Genomic DNA, 19,138 nt, shown 5'->3' with positions numbered 1-19,138 from the left:
GAAAAGAAACCAAAAAAGTTTGAGGAGCCCTTTGATAGTGGGAATCCTCAAGAAATGTCTTCCCGTGAATCTTTTCGAGAAGTCCCTAGTCCAAGTATCTGGCACTTGGTAAAGGACCTCTGGGTCAGAAGGGGCATTCTGTCAAGGGTGGGCCTTTCTACCTAATTACTCCACCTCCTAACCCGCCTGTGGACTGGGGAGGTAAACAATTAGCAAATTCTCCTCAGAGCAAATCAAGAACTCTTCTTCCTCCAGTGTCGCCCAAGGAGCTGTGGATGTGAGCGTCCCAAAAGCTGCTCGCTCGAATCTGGGGTTACTGCAGAAACGACCAATGGGCAAGGATCCAAGCAGCTTGCGGACTGGGACTGGGTCCGGGCAGGGGGAAGAGCGCGCGCCCTGACACGCAGGCAGGCGCGCGCCCGCCAGGGAGGCCGGGAGCGCGCCGGGTCCCCAGCCCGTCACCGCACTCTTCACTTCACTGCCACCTCCTCCCCTCTCCGGTGCGCGCGTCCCCTGGGCTCCTTCTCCCCTCCCAGCAACTCCCCTCAGCAAGCCCAGCCCCGGCCGGCCCCCGCTGCCGCGGCCCCCCGCCTCACCATCCCTGCAGCTGGCCCGACAGTGCGTCAGGGGGGCGGGGCCAGAATGCCGCTCGCGCTAGGCCCCGCCCCCGCGCCGAGGCTCCCGCCCCCTCTGGCCGAAAAGGGGCGGGCCCGGCCGGAGCTGGGTCCAGAGTTTTCTCACTCTCGTTTGGACCCGTCTCTCCGCCGCGGAGTCCTGCCCTTACCCCGAGCCCTCTCCTGCCCTCCGAGCGGACGCAGGGAGTCGAGGCAGGCGTACCGGGCGCCATGAAGGGACGCTGCCTGATAGGCGCCGCGGCGGAGGGGCTGGCCGGCTGAGGGCCCGCGCCGGCCGAGGCATGTGGAGCCCGGGCGGGAGCCTGCTCCAGACACTCCCCCGTCTCCTGCAGCACGCCGCCCTCCAGGGCCGAAGCGAGCTGCCGGCCCGCTGGGCCCTGCCACGGGCAGCGGGCGGGGACGACGCGGCCGATCGCCTCCCCCGCGGGGGCGGGGCGAGCGCCGCGGCGGCGGCGGCTGCTGCCTCGGGCGCCCTGCTCGGCGCCTATCTGGAGCGCCACGGTCCGCCAGCGGCCTCTGAGCTGCCGGCGCCGGGCGGGGCCTTGGCGGGCGGCCCCGGGAGCGGCAGCGGCGGCGGCGTGGTGGTCGGCGTGGCGGAGGTGAGAAACTGGCGCTGCTGCTGCCTCGGCAGCACCTGTTGGTGCCGGAGTCTCTTGCTGGTGTGCGTGCTGGCCGCGCTGTGCTTCGCTTCCCTGGCCCTGGTCCGCCGTTACCTGCAGCACCTCCTGCTCTGGGTGGAGAGCCTCGACTCGCTGCTGGGGGTCTTGCTCTTCGTCGTGGGCTTCATCGTGGTTTCGTTCCCCTGCGGCTGGGGCTACATCGTGCTCAACGTTGCCGCCGGCTACCTGTACGGCTTCGTGCTGGGCATGGGACTGATGGTGGTGGGCGTCCTCATCGGCACCTTCATCGCCCATGTGGTCTGCAAGCGGCTGCTCACTGCCTGGGTGGCCGCCAGGATCCAGAGCAGCGAGAAGCTGAGCGCCGTTATTCGCGTCGTTGAGGGAGGAAGCGGCCTGAAAGTGGTGGCGCTGGCCAGACTGACCCCCATACCTTTTGGGCTTCAGAATGCAGTGTTCTCGGTAAGTGGTGTCCCGCTGCCCCCATCCCTTTCCAAGACTGTTTTCCAGCGGTCTTGTGAAGGCCCTGGGAGGGCGCTCCATCAGATAAATGCCCGCAGAGAAGTGACATTGACAACAGGAGTAAGAATCACTTTGCGTCGCACGCTGAGAAATCTCATACAAATAAAACAAAAATAAGTCGGGGCCTCAGACCTGGTCGAGAAAGAACTGCTCTTTTTTGGCATGTGAGTGTGGTTAAAAATGAAGAGTCCTTTTAACTTCGAGGGGGAGATGAATGAAAATGTCCATTTTAAACATTTGTCATCTTATTTCTGTAGCAGCTTTGGCAACAGTCAAGGAGTGAAGGCTTCACATTCCTAGCTTTCTCTCTTGCCTGCAAAAATGCATCCAGGGTTTTGACTCAAGTTTCTAAAGACATGGGGCTGAAGGAAGTGTTTGGGTAAACAGTGGAGGGAGTAGCTTCAGACTCCATATTATAGTCTCCTAAAACTTGTAATAGGCCTTTTCTTCACAAAGTAATTTGCTTTAGTACAATGCAAAGGGGGAAATCCTCCTGTTTATTTTTCTTTGGAGGAACTGCATTTTGAAATCACTAGGTAGGGGATAAAACAAAATAGGACAGATAACCTTTTGCCTCGTGAGCACGTATTCTTCTTTATACACACCTTCAACGCTCTTTTTTTGCCTTGCATTCATGTGTGTCGCTTATCTTATTTAGTTTTCTCTAGCCCAGTGGAACTGACTGAGGAATAGAAATACTGCTAGTGAGGAGATCATCTGCCTGGAAGAAAGGAATCCCGTCTTTACAAACTTCCTGACTTTGGGCCACATCATTAACCCTATTTGCCGTTGCTGTCCTCTTTTCTAAGGTGAAGGGATTGAACTAGATTGTACTGAGTTCCCCAAATGCAATGATTGTAAACTACAACAAGTTCATATAGCAATTTCCAGGACCTCAACCCTTCAGCTTGATTTTAAATAAAACTGTGGTATGGAAGTAAAGAGGTAAGGCACTCAAAACCATAGGGGTAGATGTATTTTATATTATGTTAGTGATTCTAAGACATTGTATTGTTTCAAAAATAAATTGTTAGTCTCTGGAAACTTTCACATTTTGTTTTGTATTAAGAATAATTCCAACCACTGATTCCTAAAAGATAAAAATTGGTATTTTTAGGAGTGTGATATCTTTTTAAAGCCCAAATATCTCCTGATTCATTATTTTAAATAATTTTTATCACCACAAATTGCTTTCAAACCAATATGTAACTTTAACAATCTGTAACCACCAGGTTAAACAATTTGAATAAACTAGGAGTTTATCTAAAAAAAAAAAAGAAAAAAAGAATAATTCTACCCAACCTACAATTTTTATGATGAAATTAAGAATTTTTTATTTTGTCTTCTTTTTAATGCCTTTCGGAAATCTGTTGATTCTAATCAACAGCAGCAACGACTAGAATGAGGCTTATGTAGGCATGGAAATAAAGGGTTTTTTGTAGAAAGTTTGGTGTTTATGGTGGTTTGATATATTTTTGCCTTAATTTTTTCCCTTTTTTAACAACCTATAGTATTAAGTATAAACCTGAGCTTTGACCCAACTTGGTAAAATACAGTATTCTAAGACTTTGGAAGAGGGTTGGGACTAAGGAACCTGAATCCTTTCCTTCTGTTAGTTTGCTTTGTTCTCCAGTATAGCTTGTATCCTTTTGTCTTTTCTTGTTCACCTACTGTGTGCTTACTACCCTAAGCTCTTTCCAGATATTATTTCTAATCTTTAAACCAGCCCTGCAGAATGTATTTATGCATATAGTGTAGACTTGTTTAGTAGTTTGGAGCACAGGACTAGTGCTCTGAAGTCTTACTGTCTACATAGAATCTGTTGACCTTGGTCAAGTTGCTTCTCTCTGTGCTCAGTTCCTTATTTGCAAAATGGGGAAAGAAGTGGTACCTGCTTCATAGGATTATTGAGACAATTACATAAGATAAATACATGCAGTAGAGCCTGGCTTAATAAACACGTGTTCTTTTTTGTCACCATTACTATTGTTATTACCCAAGGTCACCTGGGTACTAAATAAATGATAAAATAAAACTATGCACTATGGTTTGAGGACAGGGTCTCAACCCATGGCTCTATTTCTTCATTGTATATTTAGTAGCTACTGTAGTCCTGGGTATATAATGAGGATTCATTATATATTTATTAATTAAAAATAAGAGTTTTGGAGCACCTGGGTGGCTCAGTTAAGTGTTCAAATTCTTAGTTTTGGCTCAGGTCCTGGGCTTGAGCCCTGTGTGCTATTCCGCACTCAGTGGGGAGTCTGCTTGATTCTCTCTCCCTCACCCTCTCCCCCGCCTCTCACTCTAAAATAAGTGAATAAAATCTTAAAAATAAAAAGACAGTTTTTAAAAAATGCTTTTTAAACATATTAAATACGTGAATAAGAAGTTATACTTTGTGCTTGGAAATAATTTAAGGTAATTATGTAGTTGAAACCGCGCTTGACGGGGCAACTCTTAAGTTGGTGCTGTGGAGTCAAGAGCAAAGAAGGAAAATGGTTTCTTGAAAGAGATATTATTAGCATAATTTTACTGAGGAAGAAACAGAGGCTTAGCCCTCCACGGACTTGTTCAGGGTCAGTCACCTACCAAGTGTGGAGCTGAGGTTTGAAACCAGGATGGGCTGATAAGGTATGTTATACTGTAATATTTTTACTCATAGCCATAAGCAGGGTGGGTTGTAGAGCCAGTGGATATAGTCTGTTATATTTTGTTTATTTTTTTATTCTTAACTATCTGTTTATTAGCTCTTTCAACCAAAACAGTTTGCTGAATTCACCCAGGGTATATGGGTGAAAAGAAAGCTTAGTTTAGGCTGATTTTTCTTTTAGTCTGACTTTCTGTTTTGTCTTCTAGAACTTAATTCTACTTCCGCCCTCTCTACCCCATACCCCTCTGACTGCCCACAGCTGCCCACTTTCCAGGCATATTTTTGGTATTCTTCTCTTCCTATCTTTTAAAAGATCCCCCCTTCTCTGTTCCATTAAGAAAACTCATTTTCTTAATGCCCATGATTAAAGATATTTATCTGAGCTTACCTTAAAGAGGAAGTGAGATATAGTGGTCATGAGAGGCATAGGCTTTGGAGATAGTCCTTGATTAGCCCATGCTGAGTTATGAGGGTTAAATAAGCTAGTGTAGTGAAGGCTTTAAGTATTACCTGGCACATAGTCAATTCTCAGTCATTGTTAGCAATTATTATTATTAGTGGTGCAGGTAGTGGTATTTACATTTTAGACTCAGGAGATGATTGTAAAGGTTAATATACAGAAGAAGGAAAGGGGCTTTCCTTTGCTTTGTGTCTATCATTAACCATATTTCTTTGCTTTTTCCATGTGTGCTACAAAGGGATAAGCAAACTGACATTCTCCGCTTTTGAAACTGTTGAAATAAAAAAGTACATACACTTTATAGTATCAATTATTAGATCATAAGAAATATAATTTCCCAAGTACATTTTCCTTTTAAAAAAATGCACTTTTTTTTTTTCTGGGAAATAGTTAAAGCTCCCCCTCCCCTGTTTTTAATGTAATCTTGTACCTGTAGTTATTACTGCCTGTGAAAGACAGATTTATAGACTTCTAGTTTGTGTGTGTTTCTTTTTTTTTTTTTTTTTTTAAGATTTTATTTATTTGACAGAGATAGAGACAGCCAGCGAGAGAGGGAACACAAGCAGGGGGAGTGGGAGAGGAAGAAGCAGGCTCACAGCAGAAGAGCCTGACGTGGGGCTCGATCCCAGATCGCCGGGATCACGCCCTGAGCCGAAGGCAGACGCCCAACCGCTGTGCCACCCAGGCGCCCCTAGTTTGTGTGTGTTTCTAAGTACTGTTCTTATCTGGACACATGTCCAGGATGAGCATTTCTTACAGCTCCGGTCAGGACCAGTTAAATTATGCTGTAGTAAAACGCCCTAAATCTCAGTGAGTTAAGAAGCAGAGGTTTGCTCATCTGTTGACACAGCTTCAAGTTCAGCTTGGTTTGGGGAAGGGGCAGGGAGTCTCTGCTTTAGGTCACTTTTACCCTGGGATGCAGGCTGACAGAGCCACCGACTTTCACTTGGTTGCTGTGACATGGTGAAGTGCACACTGGTGTTTAAAGCCTTCCTTTGGAAATCACTCACTTTTCACTGGCCTGAACAAGTTACCTGGCCCCTGGTCACTTCAAAAGAGGCACGCAGGTGCCAGGAAGGAGCTAGACCTGGGGTGTTTGGTGGCAGTCTTCAGGACTCCGTCACTTGATTACCTCCTCTCTCTCTCATCCCCCACAACTAACGATGGGTTAAGCTTCTGTTTGACCCGCCGCCATTACTCTGGTTCGGGCGTCTCGGCCTCCCACCTGGTCTCCTTCTCTCTGAGCCAAGGATTTCCAATTTTTTCTCTCTCCAGAAAGATCTTTCTAAAATGCAAATCTGATCTTGTTACTCCCCTGCAGGAAACTTTCAAATGGGTTTTCTTTTTCCCCTCAGGATAAATTCCAAACCCTCACAGCATACATACCTCTGTACCCTGTCTCTTGCCATTCCTCAATTACTAAATGCTCTTTGATGTGTTAACGTCTTTAATCCTCCGCATTCTAGGAGGTAGACATATTTCTGATTCAAACAGCAAATCTTGTCTGTAGCTTTGAAGCTTCAGGTTTCCTTTTTTCCTTTCCTTTTCCTAGAAGAAACTTGTCTGTGACTTTGGAAACTAAAAACATTCACAAGAATAACATCCCATCCTATATTTAGTGAGCATTAGAGTAGTCTCGTAAGGTCTGCTCTAAGATGCCCCTTTGGAGACATCTGGACTTTATATTGCTTAGTTACCCTCTGTGAAATGTCAATTTTAATCCAAAAAGTATTATGTGATAGTGGTTGGTATGGGTAACAGAATCCATAATGGTACTTGCAGCTTCCAAAGGGGCGATTCTAAAAATCATTCTCCGTCTCTTTTTACTTTGGTCACGGAAGAACTTAAAAAGTCAAAGATCTGGTGGGTTCCTTTTCTTAAATAATTCCCCATGGGAAATTTTGTTTCCATCATCATTTAATCTTTGAAACCTAAAATAAAAACGTGAAGCATAGCATGATTCTCTTTTCATATGTTACATAGCACTTTGCAGTTTGCAGAGCAGATTTATGTATATGATACCCCGTAATCATCACAGCGGGTCTTTGAGGAGCTATCCATGACTAAGAGGCAGAGTTCTATAGAGGACAGGTATCACTTGAAATTAGACTTGGTCCTGACATTCACTGTGACATCTTGAGCTAGTTATAGTTACTCTTTGGATCTGTACTTTCTATTGTAAAATGTGTTTAATGATACTTGCTACGTAATCTGGTAAGATATATAATATGCTCATTATTTACCATTTCTTTCTCTCCATCCTCTGCATTCCAAAGAGAGAACATCAAAACTCAGAGGTTTTTTTTTTTCTTTCGTAACTTAACAAATATTTGTATTACACCTACTAAGTGCCAGGCACTGTTCCTTCCGACATGCACACATTACTTGTTTGACACTCATATCAACCCTAAGCCTCATCTTACCACTAAGGCAATGGAGGCACAAAGTGGCAAAGTAACTAACCCAAGAGCATGCAGTTAGTAAATGGTAGAGTCGTGAACTTACCCAAGGTTCTGTTGTTGGTCCAAGAAGAGCTGAATTTCTCAGAGATTTCCTAGTTCCGGTTGTGGAGCACTTGCCCTGTGATGCATCGCATACATGTTAAGGAGGACCTCCCACATGTCAGGCTCTGGGCCAGATTCTATACAGTTGAATGAGACCTTATCCCAGGACTTGAGAGCAGGGGTCAACAAACTGTGGTCCCTGGTTGGGTCCACCATCTGATTTTGTATGGCACACAAACCAAAAAGTTTTTTTTCTTTTTTTCATTTTTAAATGATTGGAAAAGATGTCAAGAGAAGAATAATATTATATGCACATGAGAGTTACATGAAATTCAAATTTCAGTTTCTGTAAATAGTTTGGACTACAGCCATTGGACTACAGCCATGCTCATTCATGTTTATACTGGTTGTGGCTCATTTTAAGCTAAACTGGCAGAGTTGCAGCAGAGACCCCATGGCCTGCAAAGGCTAAAATATTTCTTGCCTGACACTTTATAGAAAAAGTTTGCATTAATACTTCAGCAGTGACTCTAATAAAATAGCCATTAAACCTGAGCCCCTGCAACTGTACGAAGGGACCCTAAGCTCTCCTGTATATCTTACTTACCTTTGTATTTAACAAAATTGTCTTTTTGAAAACAAAAGCAATTAATATGCAGATACTGTGAATAGAATGCAAACAAAATAGAAATGAGTAAATTTAAAAGTGCAAGACCTGACCCTATCACTCTGGCTTACTGTTCAGTGGAACCATTTTAAAGAATTATGTGTTAGCAAACTGTTAATTACTTCAGTTATTTTTATGAGCCCATAATAGGTTAAAAACAGTAACAAAGATTTTCTGTTGGTTTTGGGAGGGTCAGGAGCTGTGAAACTGGTATACTAACTAAATGACAGCAAAAGATGATTAAAGATGAACTTGAAGCAAATACAACTAATGAATTTTCCTCAGGTTTGCACTGAGTAATCAAGAGAAAGAGAAGTTTTAGTAATTTAGTTCACAGTTGAACTGAAATTTATTTTACAATTAAAGTTTTTGACAGGCTAGTGATTGTAAGAGCACAAGTATGGTAAAGTCTTGGCCTCATGGACTCTTTGGGGACCTGTAGTTCTGTCGCAGCTCCTGTGTGGCTTTGGTGAAGTCATTTAGTGATCTGGCCCCCAATCTTCTTATTTGTAAGGAGAGAGGTTAGACAAGGTCTCATAGTTTGCTCTTAAGAAGGCAAATGTTCTGAGCAACAATTTAACATCCCCCTTTATTTTAACAGTTTGGTGATAGTATAGTTTATAAAAATATTTTCTCATCCTAAATTCTTACTCTGTATTGTAGGTATAACCATAGATTCAGGTGTAGGTGATGGGTCGTGATACTTGTCACTGTACCTGTGTATCTAATGATCCTGTCTTCTCACTATTAAGGTACACTGATTCACTGCCAGTGGTACAGGTTGGATGGAATAGGAAAATGGAGATCAGATATGATGGCCAAGTAACAAATGTGATGCCACCTCAGCCCACACCCGTAGGCCTCACAATACCACTGAATCCAACTGGCCATTACTTCTTCGAAACTGTTTACCCCTCTTTGTGCCCCTTCAGTTATCTCATTATAGTTTCCATGGTTTTTATGCCTCATCTTTGGGCTTACAATTCACAAATCAGTATCTCTAGCCTACTGTATCTTAGTAACACATAGACTATGTCTTATTGTCCCTTATCTAGATAAAAAAATTTTTTTCGTTAAAAGCAGATGGGTTTTATTAAAACTTACTTCAACAGTATTTGTTTAGCAGTGTTCATTGTAAAAATTGAAAAGTATAGTTAAGTACAAAGAAGAAAACAAGCATTAACATTTTAGTGTTTATTTTTTAGTCTTTGCATTAATGAATGCTTGTGCTTTCCTTATTTAACATTGTGAGTAAACGTAATTAATGATTCTTGTAACCTTTTACTGGATGTAATGAACATTTTGGTTGTTAAGAATGGTACAGAATGACTTAAAATGGACACAGTCTACTATGGTTTTCTGTCTTTGTGTCTCTATCCCTGCTGACAGCTGGGTCTTATGTATAGAAGGCATTTGATAAATTTTCCCTGGGTGAGTAAAAATAATAAGCCTATAGTTTTTCAACTCTACAAATAAGATCTTTTTAATTTATCTTCCGGAAAGTATATGCAGTAAAGTGTGTATTTTTTTTTCTGGGGAAAGGGTTTAGTGTGTGTGTATTAATCAGATTCTCAAATGGATCAGTGACCCCTAAAATACTAACCATTAAAAGCAGTTCCGAATTTAGGTACATCGAACTAATGAAAAGGTCAGTATATATGAAGATGGCCTCTGCCTTGTAGGTAGACTTACTGACCTAACCATCTTTGTCTGTGGAAACCTGCACGTTGAAGTCCTCTTTGGCTGTTGGAGTGGGTCTCTCTGAGCCTCGGCCTTGTCTTGTCTTTCTAGTAGCAAGATTTTTCCCAGTACTTTCACAGTTACTGCTTAACCAGAGGATCTCAGCCTTGACATTAGGTTGACCTCAGAGGTTACTGGAAATGCTTTTAGTATTCATTCAATATTCACTTAATAAGTAACTGGCAGGTACGGAATCTGTTCTAGACGCTCCAGTTACAGCAGTGAACAAGGCAAAGTTCATCCCAAATCCTTTAAGGTGCTTGCAGTCTAGTGGAGAAATAACATTCTAGGCATAGTATGGCATAAATTTTGCTGATAATTTTCATTTATAATATTATTTCCTTCTGGGGGTTGGGGGAAGGTGTTCTCAATTTCTGAACAACTGATTACAAGTGGACTTTGTGTCCTTACCTGTTTATAAATGGGCAACTATTGTAAGTCTCCACATTTATAAACAGTTTTGATGTTGCTATTGTCAACATCCAATGAACATATATTTAGCACCTAATATATAGTAGGTATCGTGCTAAAGACTAGAGACACAATGAAAAACAAGACAGGTCCTTTCCTTCACAGAATTTCTAGTCTGGGGAAGAGGTGAAGGGCAAACAGATAGTGAAATCTTTAGTTACTAGCGTGAAGGGGATGGGGATGGTCTGATGTCCCATCAGAGAACTTGAAAGCTGTTCTTAATGCAGACCAGCTCAGGGAAGGTTGGCTAGAGATGTCCGTGACTGAGTAGTGAAAGACAGTTTAGGACTTTTGCCCAAGTAAGAGGAGTGGGAGGAAGGATGTGAGTTTCCTTGCCAGAAGGAACATTGTGCAAAGGCCCAGAAGGAAAAGACAGCAAGGAGTGTTCTAAGAACAAGAGAATTTTGATGTGCCTGGAACATAATGTGACATGAAGCATGAGATAGTCAGAGTCTGGGTCGTGAAGCACATTGCCTGTGGAAGTGAACCTGAACCGTATTCTGATGGCAGTAGGAAGGAGTTGAAGCAGGATTCCACCTGCATTCTTAAAAGATTTCTGTAGGTTTAGCATAGGTGGTGAGTGCGGGTGGGTCTCCTCTCCATGTCCAGACTAGAGAGGGGAGATGGGATAGGAATAGAACAGCCAGTAGGTAGGTTTCTTAGGTATTTAGAAAGTGGAATTGATGAGACAGGGCAGATGAGTAGACGAGAGAATGGGGGAAGAATGAGCTGTGTGACTGACTTCTGAGGTGTCTAGCTAGGGAAACTGAGATTAGGGACACGGGGAGAGGTATTTTGGGGAGGGAAGGTGGAATGAGCTGTTAATGTTTTTTCTTATACTAGTTTTGAAATTTTTATGTTTCTGGAAGTGAAAACTATAGTTGACCCTCAGAACAATGCAGCGGTTGGGGTACCGACCCCCCACCCTGCCCCTGCTCAGTCAGAAATCTACATAGAACTTTTGACTCCCCAAAAACTTAACTACTGATAGCCTACTGTTGACTGGAAGCCTTACTGATAGCGTAAGGAGTCGGTTCACAAATATTTTTGTATGTTATTATATACAAATAATATATTATCTTCTGTTTTCTTACAATAAAGTAAGCTAGAGAAAAGAAAATACCATTAAGAAAATCATAAGGAAGAGAAATACATTTACAGGAGTGTACTATATTTACTGGAAAAAGTCCATGTACAAGTGGACCTGCACAGTTCAAACCTGTGTTGTTTGGGGGTCAACTGTAGTTGCCATTTGCAATTGTTTCTGAAATACAGATAGTATTTGAAGATATATATATATATATATACACAATAAAACACACAGTTTATCAATAAGTACTCATTTTCATTTCCTTTGGCCATTCCTTTCTTAAAAATTATTTTGGGGATTCATGATTTTTTATATAATATTATTAAATATGTTTTTAATTGGAATTTTCCTTAATTGCAACTTTGTCAATAAAACAGCATCCTTATTGTATAAGCCAAGAAAACTCAGGAAAGTATAATTTGCCGAAACTAATATTAGATTCACAGAACTGTAGATAAAATTTGAGTTCTTCTGAACACAGATAGATCCCCTTTATATTGTTCATTAGATCTATGTCAATATATTCTGTGTAAAAAATTATATAGTTTCTTAGTGGATTAAATTAAAGCTGGTAAAGCCACTGTATAAATAGCTGAGAACTGAGGAAGTGGAGGGGTTGCCTGGGGAGCTGTATTTTGTGCCATGCCTGAGAGGACAGCAGGCCCTGGGTTCTGGGAACATCTGAGCCATCCATCTGAAGATAGGGGTTCTCTTCGTTTGGTATAAGGGCATGTTGTACATTCACCCATACTGGCCCAGAGAATGAATTACATCTCCAAGAAAAGCACAGTACCTCTGGGAATAAGAATGTGTATACCTCTACGGTGCTTCTAAAGTATTAAAAGCATGAGAGGACGGCAATCAAGCAACATTCACCATCCCTGAAACTCTTACTGGAGTATTTATGATCACAGAGACTGAGCAACAGGACAACAATGACATCCTAGGTTGAGATTTCTAGTTCTTTGGAGTACGAAAACAATCTTGAGCCAAGATCCCAGGATGTTGTAGGCAGGAACTCCAGTGAGAATATTCTAGGCTCACATTTAATGTCTTTCTGGCAAGTAGGACAAGCAGACAGATTTTTAAGAAGTTGGTGGGTGAGAACTTATTGGGGAGAGAAGTTTGAATAGGTCTTTCTGGGAACAAGTCTTCTAAATTTATTATGTTTTTCAAAGAATGGAGCTAGACGCAGATTCTGAAGAGGATGTTAACATTTAGGAAGTGCTGTATTGGAATAATTTGGAACCTGTTTAACTTGACAAAGTTAGGAATAGTGGGAAAATGTGTGTGTACGTGATTGTGTTGCTGTCCTGGTTAAATTATTTGACACTCCAGCAAAACTGTTTAGAATGATTAGCCAAAATCCGTTTTTTTACTTTCTTGAGATATATATATATACACAAACAATAACACTTGCTTTTTCCCTAGGATGACGTTTTGTCCTAAAAGGTTTGGTGATATTTGATTTCTGTTTGATCAAGGGTCTTGTTAAAGAGTTGAGTTGTAGGGTGGTTTCACATTTATGAGATCTGCTCTTAACATCGCCATTTGGACATTACTGATTTCACATCTGAATGTCAATTTTATGTTTTACTTGGAGAAACTTCATTACATTTAAAGACTATGGACTGAAGCTTTGCATTCTGACATTTTGGAAGTGAAATACTTTAAAGACAACTTCCAAAACCTGTAATGTTTCATTAACTGCAATATAATAATTTTTATGATTCATTTTTTGTCATGTGTACTCATTTTATACATTTGACTGTTTATTCTAAAGAAAGGTCTCTGTTGCCCTAAGTACCCCAAATTGACAGAGGGGCCTTTCTTCCTCTCATTCACCTCATTCCTTGACTAGACTCTCCAGTGCTTTTCTACCGGGGACAGACTTGTTTCGCTTTTCACCCCGGGCCCCTAACAGGTATCACCGTAAGTACCTGTCCTGTATAGGATTCCCTTGCATGTGCTCTGTAAACAATCCAGAGCCCACTGCCAGCCGCACGGATACGTCCTGCATGCTCCGTGCCACGTTGTTCTTGTTCAGTCTCTTCTTGGAACACCTCAGCTTCCTCATCGCACCTATCTCTGCTTGCCAGACCCATTTTTAGCTTTCAGAGTCCATTTCAAGTGCCTCTTTTTCCCACATGGTTGCCCTTTGGCCCCTATTCCTGCAGCTGATATTAATCCCTGGTTACTCTTTAATGCTCTACACATCGTCCTTCTCAAGAATCCCTCACTGCCCATTTTTGAGGTAGCTGATGTGTCTTTGTCAGTGTGTAAATTCTTTGCGGTAGGACTTGTATCTTACTTTCTGTCTCTGGCCAGCACCTACGAGAACTTCTTGTGTAGGCAGCCTGGAGTCAGTAATTGTTTGGTAAATTGTTAACCAGCCACTGTGTATTCTTTCCAGAGCAGCAGTGGTGCATCTCCAGTCCATCATCTGTGAGGAGAGAGGCATGTAGCTTTATCGAAAATATGACTTACATGATTATTAGAGTAGGTTGGCTTGTGGTTAGAGTAACTGTAGGTTACTCTTTTAAAATACCAGATCTTAACATTAGCAAAAAAAAAGTTTAGTCAAGTGGCCAGTAACTTTCTTATATCCTAGTAAACCTAGATGGGGATATAGAAAAGTTATTCTCAAAATTAATAGCACTAGCCACAAGAACAACACAGATCCTTAAAGGTACATGATTAAGAAATGTGTAATATGAATAAGACCATCAAACTTTCATAAGAGATGAAAAAGATTTTAAGTAATTATAGAAATATTTCCAGATAAGAATATTGAATATTGTAGGGATTTCAGTTCTATCCAGATTAATTTAAAAATTTACCTTAGTCCTGGGGCGCCTGGGTGGCGCAGTTGTTAAGCGTCTGCCTTCGGCTCCGGGCGTGATCCCGGCGTTCTGGGATCGGGCCCCACATCAGGCTCCTCCGCTAGGAGCCTGCTTCTTCCTCTCCCACTCCCCCTGCTTGTGTTCCCTCTCTCCCTGGCTGTCTCTGTAAATAAATAAATAAAATCTTTAAAAAAAAAAAATTTACCTTAGTCCTGATATAAAATGTACAGATTTTTTTCTTTTTGAATAACAGAATGATCCTAAAACTTATTTTTAAAAATGAATAGGTATAAATGGTTATGGCAGTTTTAAAAAGAAGAGCAATGAAAGGATTTGTAGGATAGGGAATTCTTTGTCAGATGTTAACTGATAGTCTTTGCAACAATTTGATTTCAATACAAGATTTAAGATGTCAGTGGACAGTATTAGAGCCCCAAATAGACGCTTTATATATAGTTACTTCATTTGCAACAAAGTAAACGTCACAAATCATAGGAGAAGTTATTGATTATTCAATAAGTAGTGCCAGGAAAATTGGCTACTGGGGAAGGGGAGGAATAAGGCTATGTCCTTACCTTTAATTCCAGAAGGAATAAGCAGTAAATATTAAATGGGAAAATAGAATCAGAAAAGAAAGATAGATTTAAAAAAGGGGGGGGAATCAAAAAGGACCTAAAGAAAAAAAAAAGGAAAAATCAGAGGAAAAGATTGATAATATTTGATTATATAAAAATTTTGAAACATTTGTATGTCAAAACATAAAATTAAAACATAAGTGACACTTTAGTGGAAAATATTTGCCAAATAAAATAGACACAGTTTGCCCTTACTATATAAAGAGCTCTTATGAATAAATAAGGAAAAAAATAACATTCCAATAAAAATGGGCAAATATGAACAAGGAAAGTCATAAAGAAATGCAAATAGGAAAATGTATCTTTAAAACTAGTATCAATATATATTAAAATATACAGGATAAACAATCATGAAATATCACTTTTACTCCATCAGACTAGGAAAGATTAAAATTTAATCCTTAGAGTTGGTAAGAGTATGATGAAATACACACTCATGCATTATTTATTGGTAGACACATAAATCAGTGTGAACTTTTTGGGAAAACAGGTTTTACTATTGGATCCGATAATTCTCCTAGTGATCTATCCTAAAATAGTGGAGATACATATTGTCTTAGTCATTTCTTCCTGTGTAACACTCCGAAACTGAGTAACTTAAAAATAAGCATTTATTATCTCACAGCCTCTGTGGGTTGGGAATTCCTGTGCAGCATAGCCAGGTGTCTCTGACTCAGGTTCTCTCACAACCCTGCAATCAAGGGGAGGCCAGGACTATAGTTAAGGCTTGGCTGGGGGAGAATCTGCCTCCAGGCTCACTCATGTGGCCTCAGGTCTTTGCTAGCTGTAGGCTGAAGACATTAGTTCCTTGCCACATGACCCTCTCCATAGAGGTACTTTGCAGCATGGCTTGCCTGCTGTAGGGAGAGATGGAGCTCTGTTTTTTTTGTAACCTGATATTGAAGGTAACTTCTCCTCACTTCTGCTGGAATCTGTTTGCTGAAGTAAGCACCAGGTCCTAACCACATTCTAGGGGAAAAGATCACATAAGGACATGAATACCAGGGGATGAGTTTTGTTGGAATATGTTAGACACCCCTATACAGGTTAATATACAAACGTTTTCATTTTTTTTAAATTCATAACAAAAATATAAATAATCACATATAGACAAAGAAACAAGTAAGCAATTTAAGTATTCCATAGCGAAAGAATGGTTAAATTGTGCTACATCCACACAGCGGTAGGATAATTGCATAATAATGATAATGTCTACCTTTTTTGAGTGTCAGTCATGTGCTGTCCATTTGCTACATATTGTACAGATATTTCTGATCCTGACAACAACCATGTAAGGTCGGTTATTGTCCTCATTTACAGATGAAAAAATTGATGCTCAGAGACAAAGTGGTTCATTGAATTCTCAGCACTGGCATGCCATTATAAGGTTAGCTGCCTTCCAAGCCCCGTAACCACACTGCCACTGAAGTATGCTTGTGAAGATTATTTAATGACATGAGGAAGACTTACAAAGCTGTTTTTTACAAAGTGATCTGTGTGTGCACATTTTATTTACATCGAAGAAAAAAGATAGTCACAAGTGTTATCTTTCAATGGTAGAATCATAGAATATTAAAATTTTTCGTTACACTCTTAATTTCATTCTAAATCTACATTGTGCATGTATTCCCTTTACAATCATTTTTAAAAATTGGAATGCTTTGTAAAGTGTTTCAGCTCCCTCTACTCCCAAGGAGAAATCACTAAGAAGACTTGTACACACAGTTTTATGTAAAATTAAAATTTTACTTGTTAATGAATCAATTCCTTTAATCTGCTCTTCTAGATTACTGATCTCTCCTTACCCAACTATCTGATGGCATCTTCGGTTGGACTGCTTCCTACCCAGCTTCTGAATTCTTACTTGGGTACCACCCTGCGGACAATGGAAGATGTCATTGCAGAACAGAGTGTTAGTGGATATTTTGTTTTTTGTTTACAGGTGAGTTTAAGGCCAAGGGTTGTCTTTTTTTTTTTTTTTTTTCTTTTTCTATGGCGTTGCTGATTTAAACCTAACAGATTTCATTGAAAATAATTTAGGAGGATTTTTCCTTTTTATATCTTTTCTTGTTCTTTCAATTATACTTCATATTTTGACATTTACATTTTAATTGTGTGGATATATGGAAGTTTATAGAACTGAATTGATACTTACTGAAAATTCTCTTAAAATGAAAAAGGGAATGACAAAAATAAGGCTCTTTTTGCAGTGACTTTCAGAATCAGTCTCTATTTTGAGTTTTGTGAGTTGTTAATACTATATTTCTGAAGATAATTTTAGTGAGATTTGGTAGAGTTGAGTTATCTTTATCTTCAAATTATTAAACTCTCCAACTAAACTCTAATTATTAAACTTTATCTTCAAATTATTAAACTCTTAATATTTTTAAGAGTATTGGCAATGTAAATTTTTTTCAGTACAATTTTATGTAGAACAGAATATTTTTTTTAGAAAGTATTGCTTTATAAAAAGCATCTGAAGTATTCCATTACAAATTTAAGTAAGATTTGCATAATGGATTATTATTGCCATGCAAATTGTAATGTAGTTTAGGGTACAAAGAATTACATATAAAAGGTTGATAAAAGAGAAGAATCCTGCTATGTAGGCATATTTATTCAGTTCCTTTAAGTTGCAACAGGAAGAATTTAAAAAATTCATTTCTTTGGTTGTGCTACATGTCCTTCCTGAGATTTACCAAAATATAAAATCACCATAATTTTTGATGATTTAGTAAGATGCTGATAATAACTTTTATTGAGAGCTTTATATACCATATATTTAAGCTCATTTAATCCCTACCAAAGGGCTAGGAGGGTATGTACTTTTATTATCTCCAGCCAATTGTGTATACAACTCTTCCCAATTCTGTGTTCAGGGACATCAGCATTGGAACTTGAAATTGATCGTGGCAGGAGTATTTATACCATGGAAAATGGCAAGTGCTCCAAATCAAGATTCCTACCTCTGATCTCCAAGAGCTAGTTTATCAGCACACCAGTGGAGGGTAATTTGTCTCAAGTCCCAGCTGCAAGGGGTAGAACCATGATATGAACCAAGGCAGTTGGCTCTGTGAACTCATATGCTCATAACTAGGGCCATAGTTTACTGAGCAGATAACACTGAGCTAGCCAACATCTTATCGATCCCTTAACTTGTTTTAATTTATATTGTTATTACATATATGGTACCATATTAGAAATTTAGTGTTAGCATTATTCTCAAATTTTAAGGTACTATATTGTATTAAAAATACTATGATAAATAAAGCCAGAGTTGATTTTCTCTGTGTTTATGTAGTACAAGTTCTGTAAACAGAGTAAGTCCAGGAATATTTGTACTGAACTATAAATAAAACTTATCAATTAAATGGCTTGGTTTAAGAAAAATTTTGTAATATTTTTGACATTCAGGGAATTTTTTTTTTTTTTTACTTTTTTTCTACAAAGTTTTATATATATACATATTTTAAAGAACCTGAATCTAGGTTTGGAGTTTTTATTATAGTTGGTTTATATTTATTAATGTAGTATGTTAATCACATATTAAACTTTTTATGCATTATAGCTACATGATAATTTATAATTACTTTGAGGTACTATAAGATTCTAACATACACCACATTCTCAGATTTTTTATTAGTATAAATTTAAGAATATTTTATGTTTTTCTAGTTTCCTGAGAATGAATAACCCATTTGAAATATCTTTCTCCCCCCTTATCTGATGTTTAAGTAATTAGAACTTGTCATTATTAGTAGGTTTCATAAGATTTTCACTATTTGATACTTTATATTTCTGTGCATCTTAGTAAATCATTCAACTATAATTGGTAGTTATAATAGAACAAAATAGTTCATGTATTTGTCAGTAGTGTTTCTAAAAATATAGGGTCTTCTTTTTATCTAGTGATTTCTTACTCCTTTGTTTGAGCTGACAAATTTAAGCTTAGCATACAAGACAGGGGGGGAAAAGGGCAAATAGTTCCTAACCCAGACATTTATGAAAACAATAACCACCACAACAAAAAAAGTAAAGGCATATTTATGCCTCAGTTTTATTTATTGATATTACTTATAGCTTAGTATATTTCAGAAAGGATTTAATTTAGCTTACAAAAGATATGCAGGACAATAAAACAAGAGGGAAAAGAAGTCATCTTGAAGGGGGAAGTACATAGGAAAAAAGGATGAAGCTTAGGTGAAAGTAAATGAATTCATGAGGTTTCTCATATTTTGCTAGAAATAAGCCACAAATGAGCCTCTAAGCTTTATAGCCACCTAAATGGAATCCAGTGTGTG

General features: G+C 39.6%; 1 protein-coding gene and 1 long non-coding RNA gene across 10 annotated transcripts in view; one reads left to right on the top strand and one right to left on the bottom strand.

Moving 5' to 3' along the window:
• Positions 1-1,028, bottom strand: part of LOC130542861 (uncharacterized) — a 60,134-nt gene extending 59,106 nt beyond the window's left edge. For 2 of the 5 annotated variants that reach the window (XR_008957709.1, XR_008957708.1), the window contains exon 1: positions 838-1,028. This is a non-coding gene — a long non-coding RNA (uncharacterized LOC130542861). Of the gene's footprint in view, positions 1-596; positions 752-837 lie in introns of those variants that run through there. The other 3 variants (XR_008957706.1, XR_008957705.1, XR_008957707.1) reach the window with 2 other exon arrangements.
• The window catches only part of TMEM64 (transmembrane protein 64), an 85,080-nt gene continuing 66,683 nt past the window's right edge, over positions 742-19,138 (top strand). For 2 of the 5 annotated variants that reach the window (XM_057307672.1, XM_057307671.1), the window contains exons 1-2: positions 751-1,714; positions 16,624-16,779. In XM_057307672.1, coding sequence (XP_057163655.1) covers positions 917-1,714; positions 16,624-16,779 — 954 coding nt within the window. In that variant the 5' untranslated portion in view covers positions 751-916. Of the gene's footprint in view, positions 1,715-16,623; positions 16,780-19,138 lie in introns of all 5 variants that reach the window. The other 3 variants (XM_026495775.4, XM_057307673.1, XM_026495776.4) reach the window with 3 other exon arrangements.

Source organism: Ursus arctos, unplaced genomic scaffold, assembly GCF_023065955.2.
Source record: "Ursus arctos isolate Adak ecotype North America unplaced genomic scaffold, UrsArc2.0 scaffold_6, whole genome shotgun sequence".
Classification (NCBI taxonomy): domain Eukaryota; kingdom Metazoa; phylum Chordata; class Mammalia; order Carnivora; family Ursidae; genus Ursus; species Ursus arctos.
Note: the sequence above shows the minus strand (reverse complement) of the source record. Positions and strands in the feature narration are given on the sequence as shown.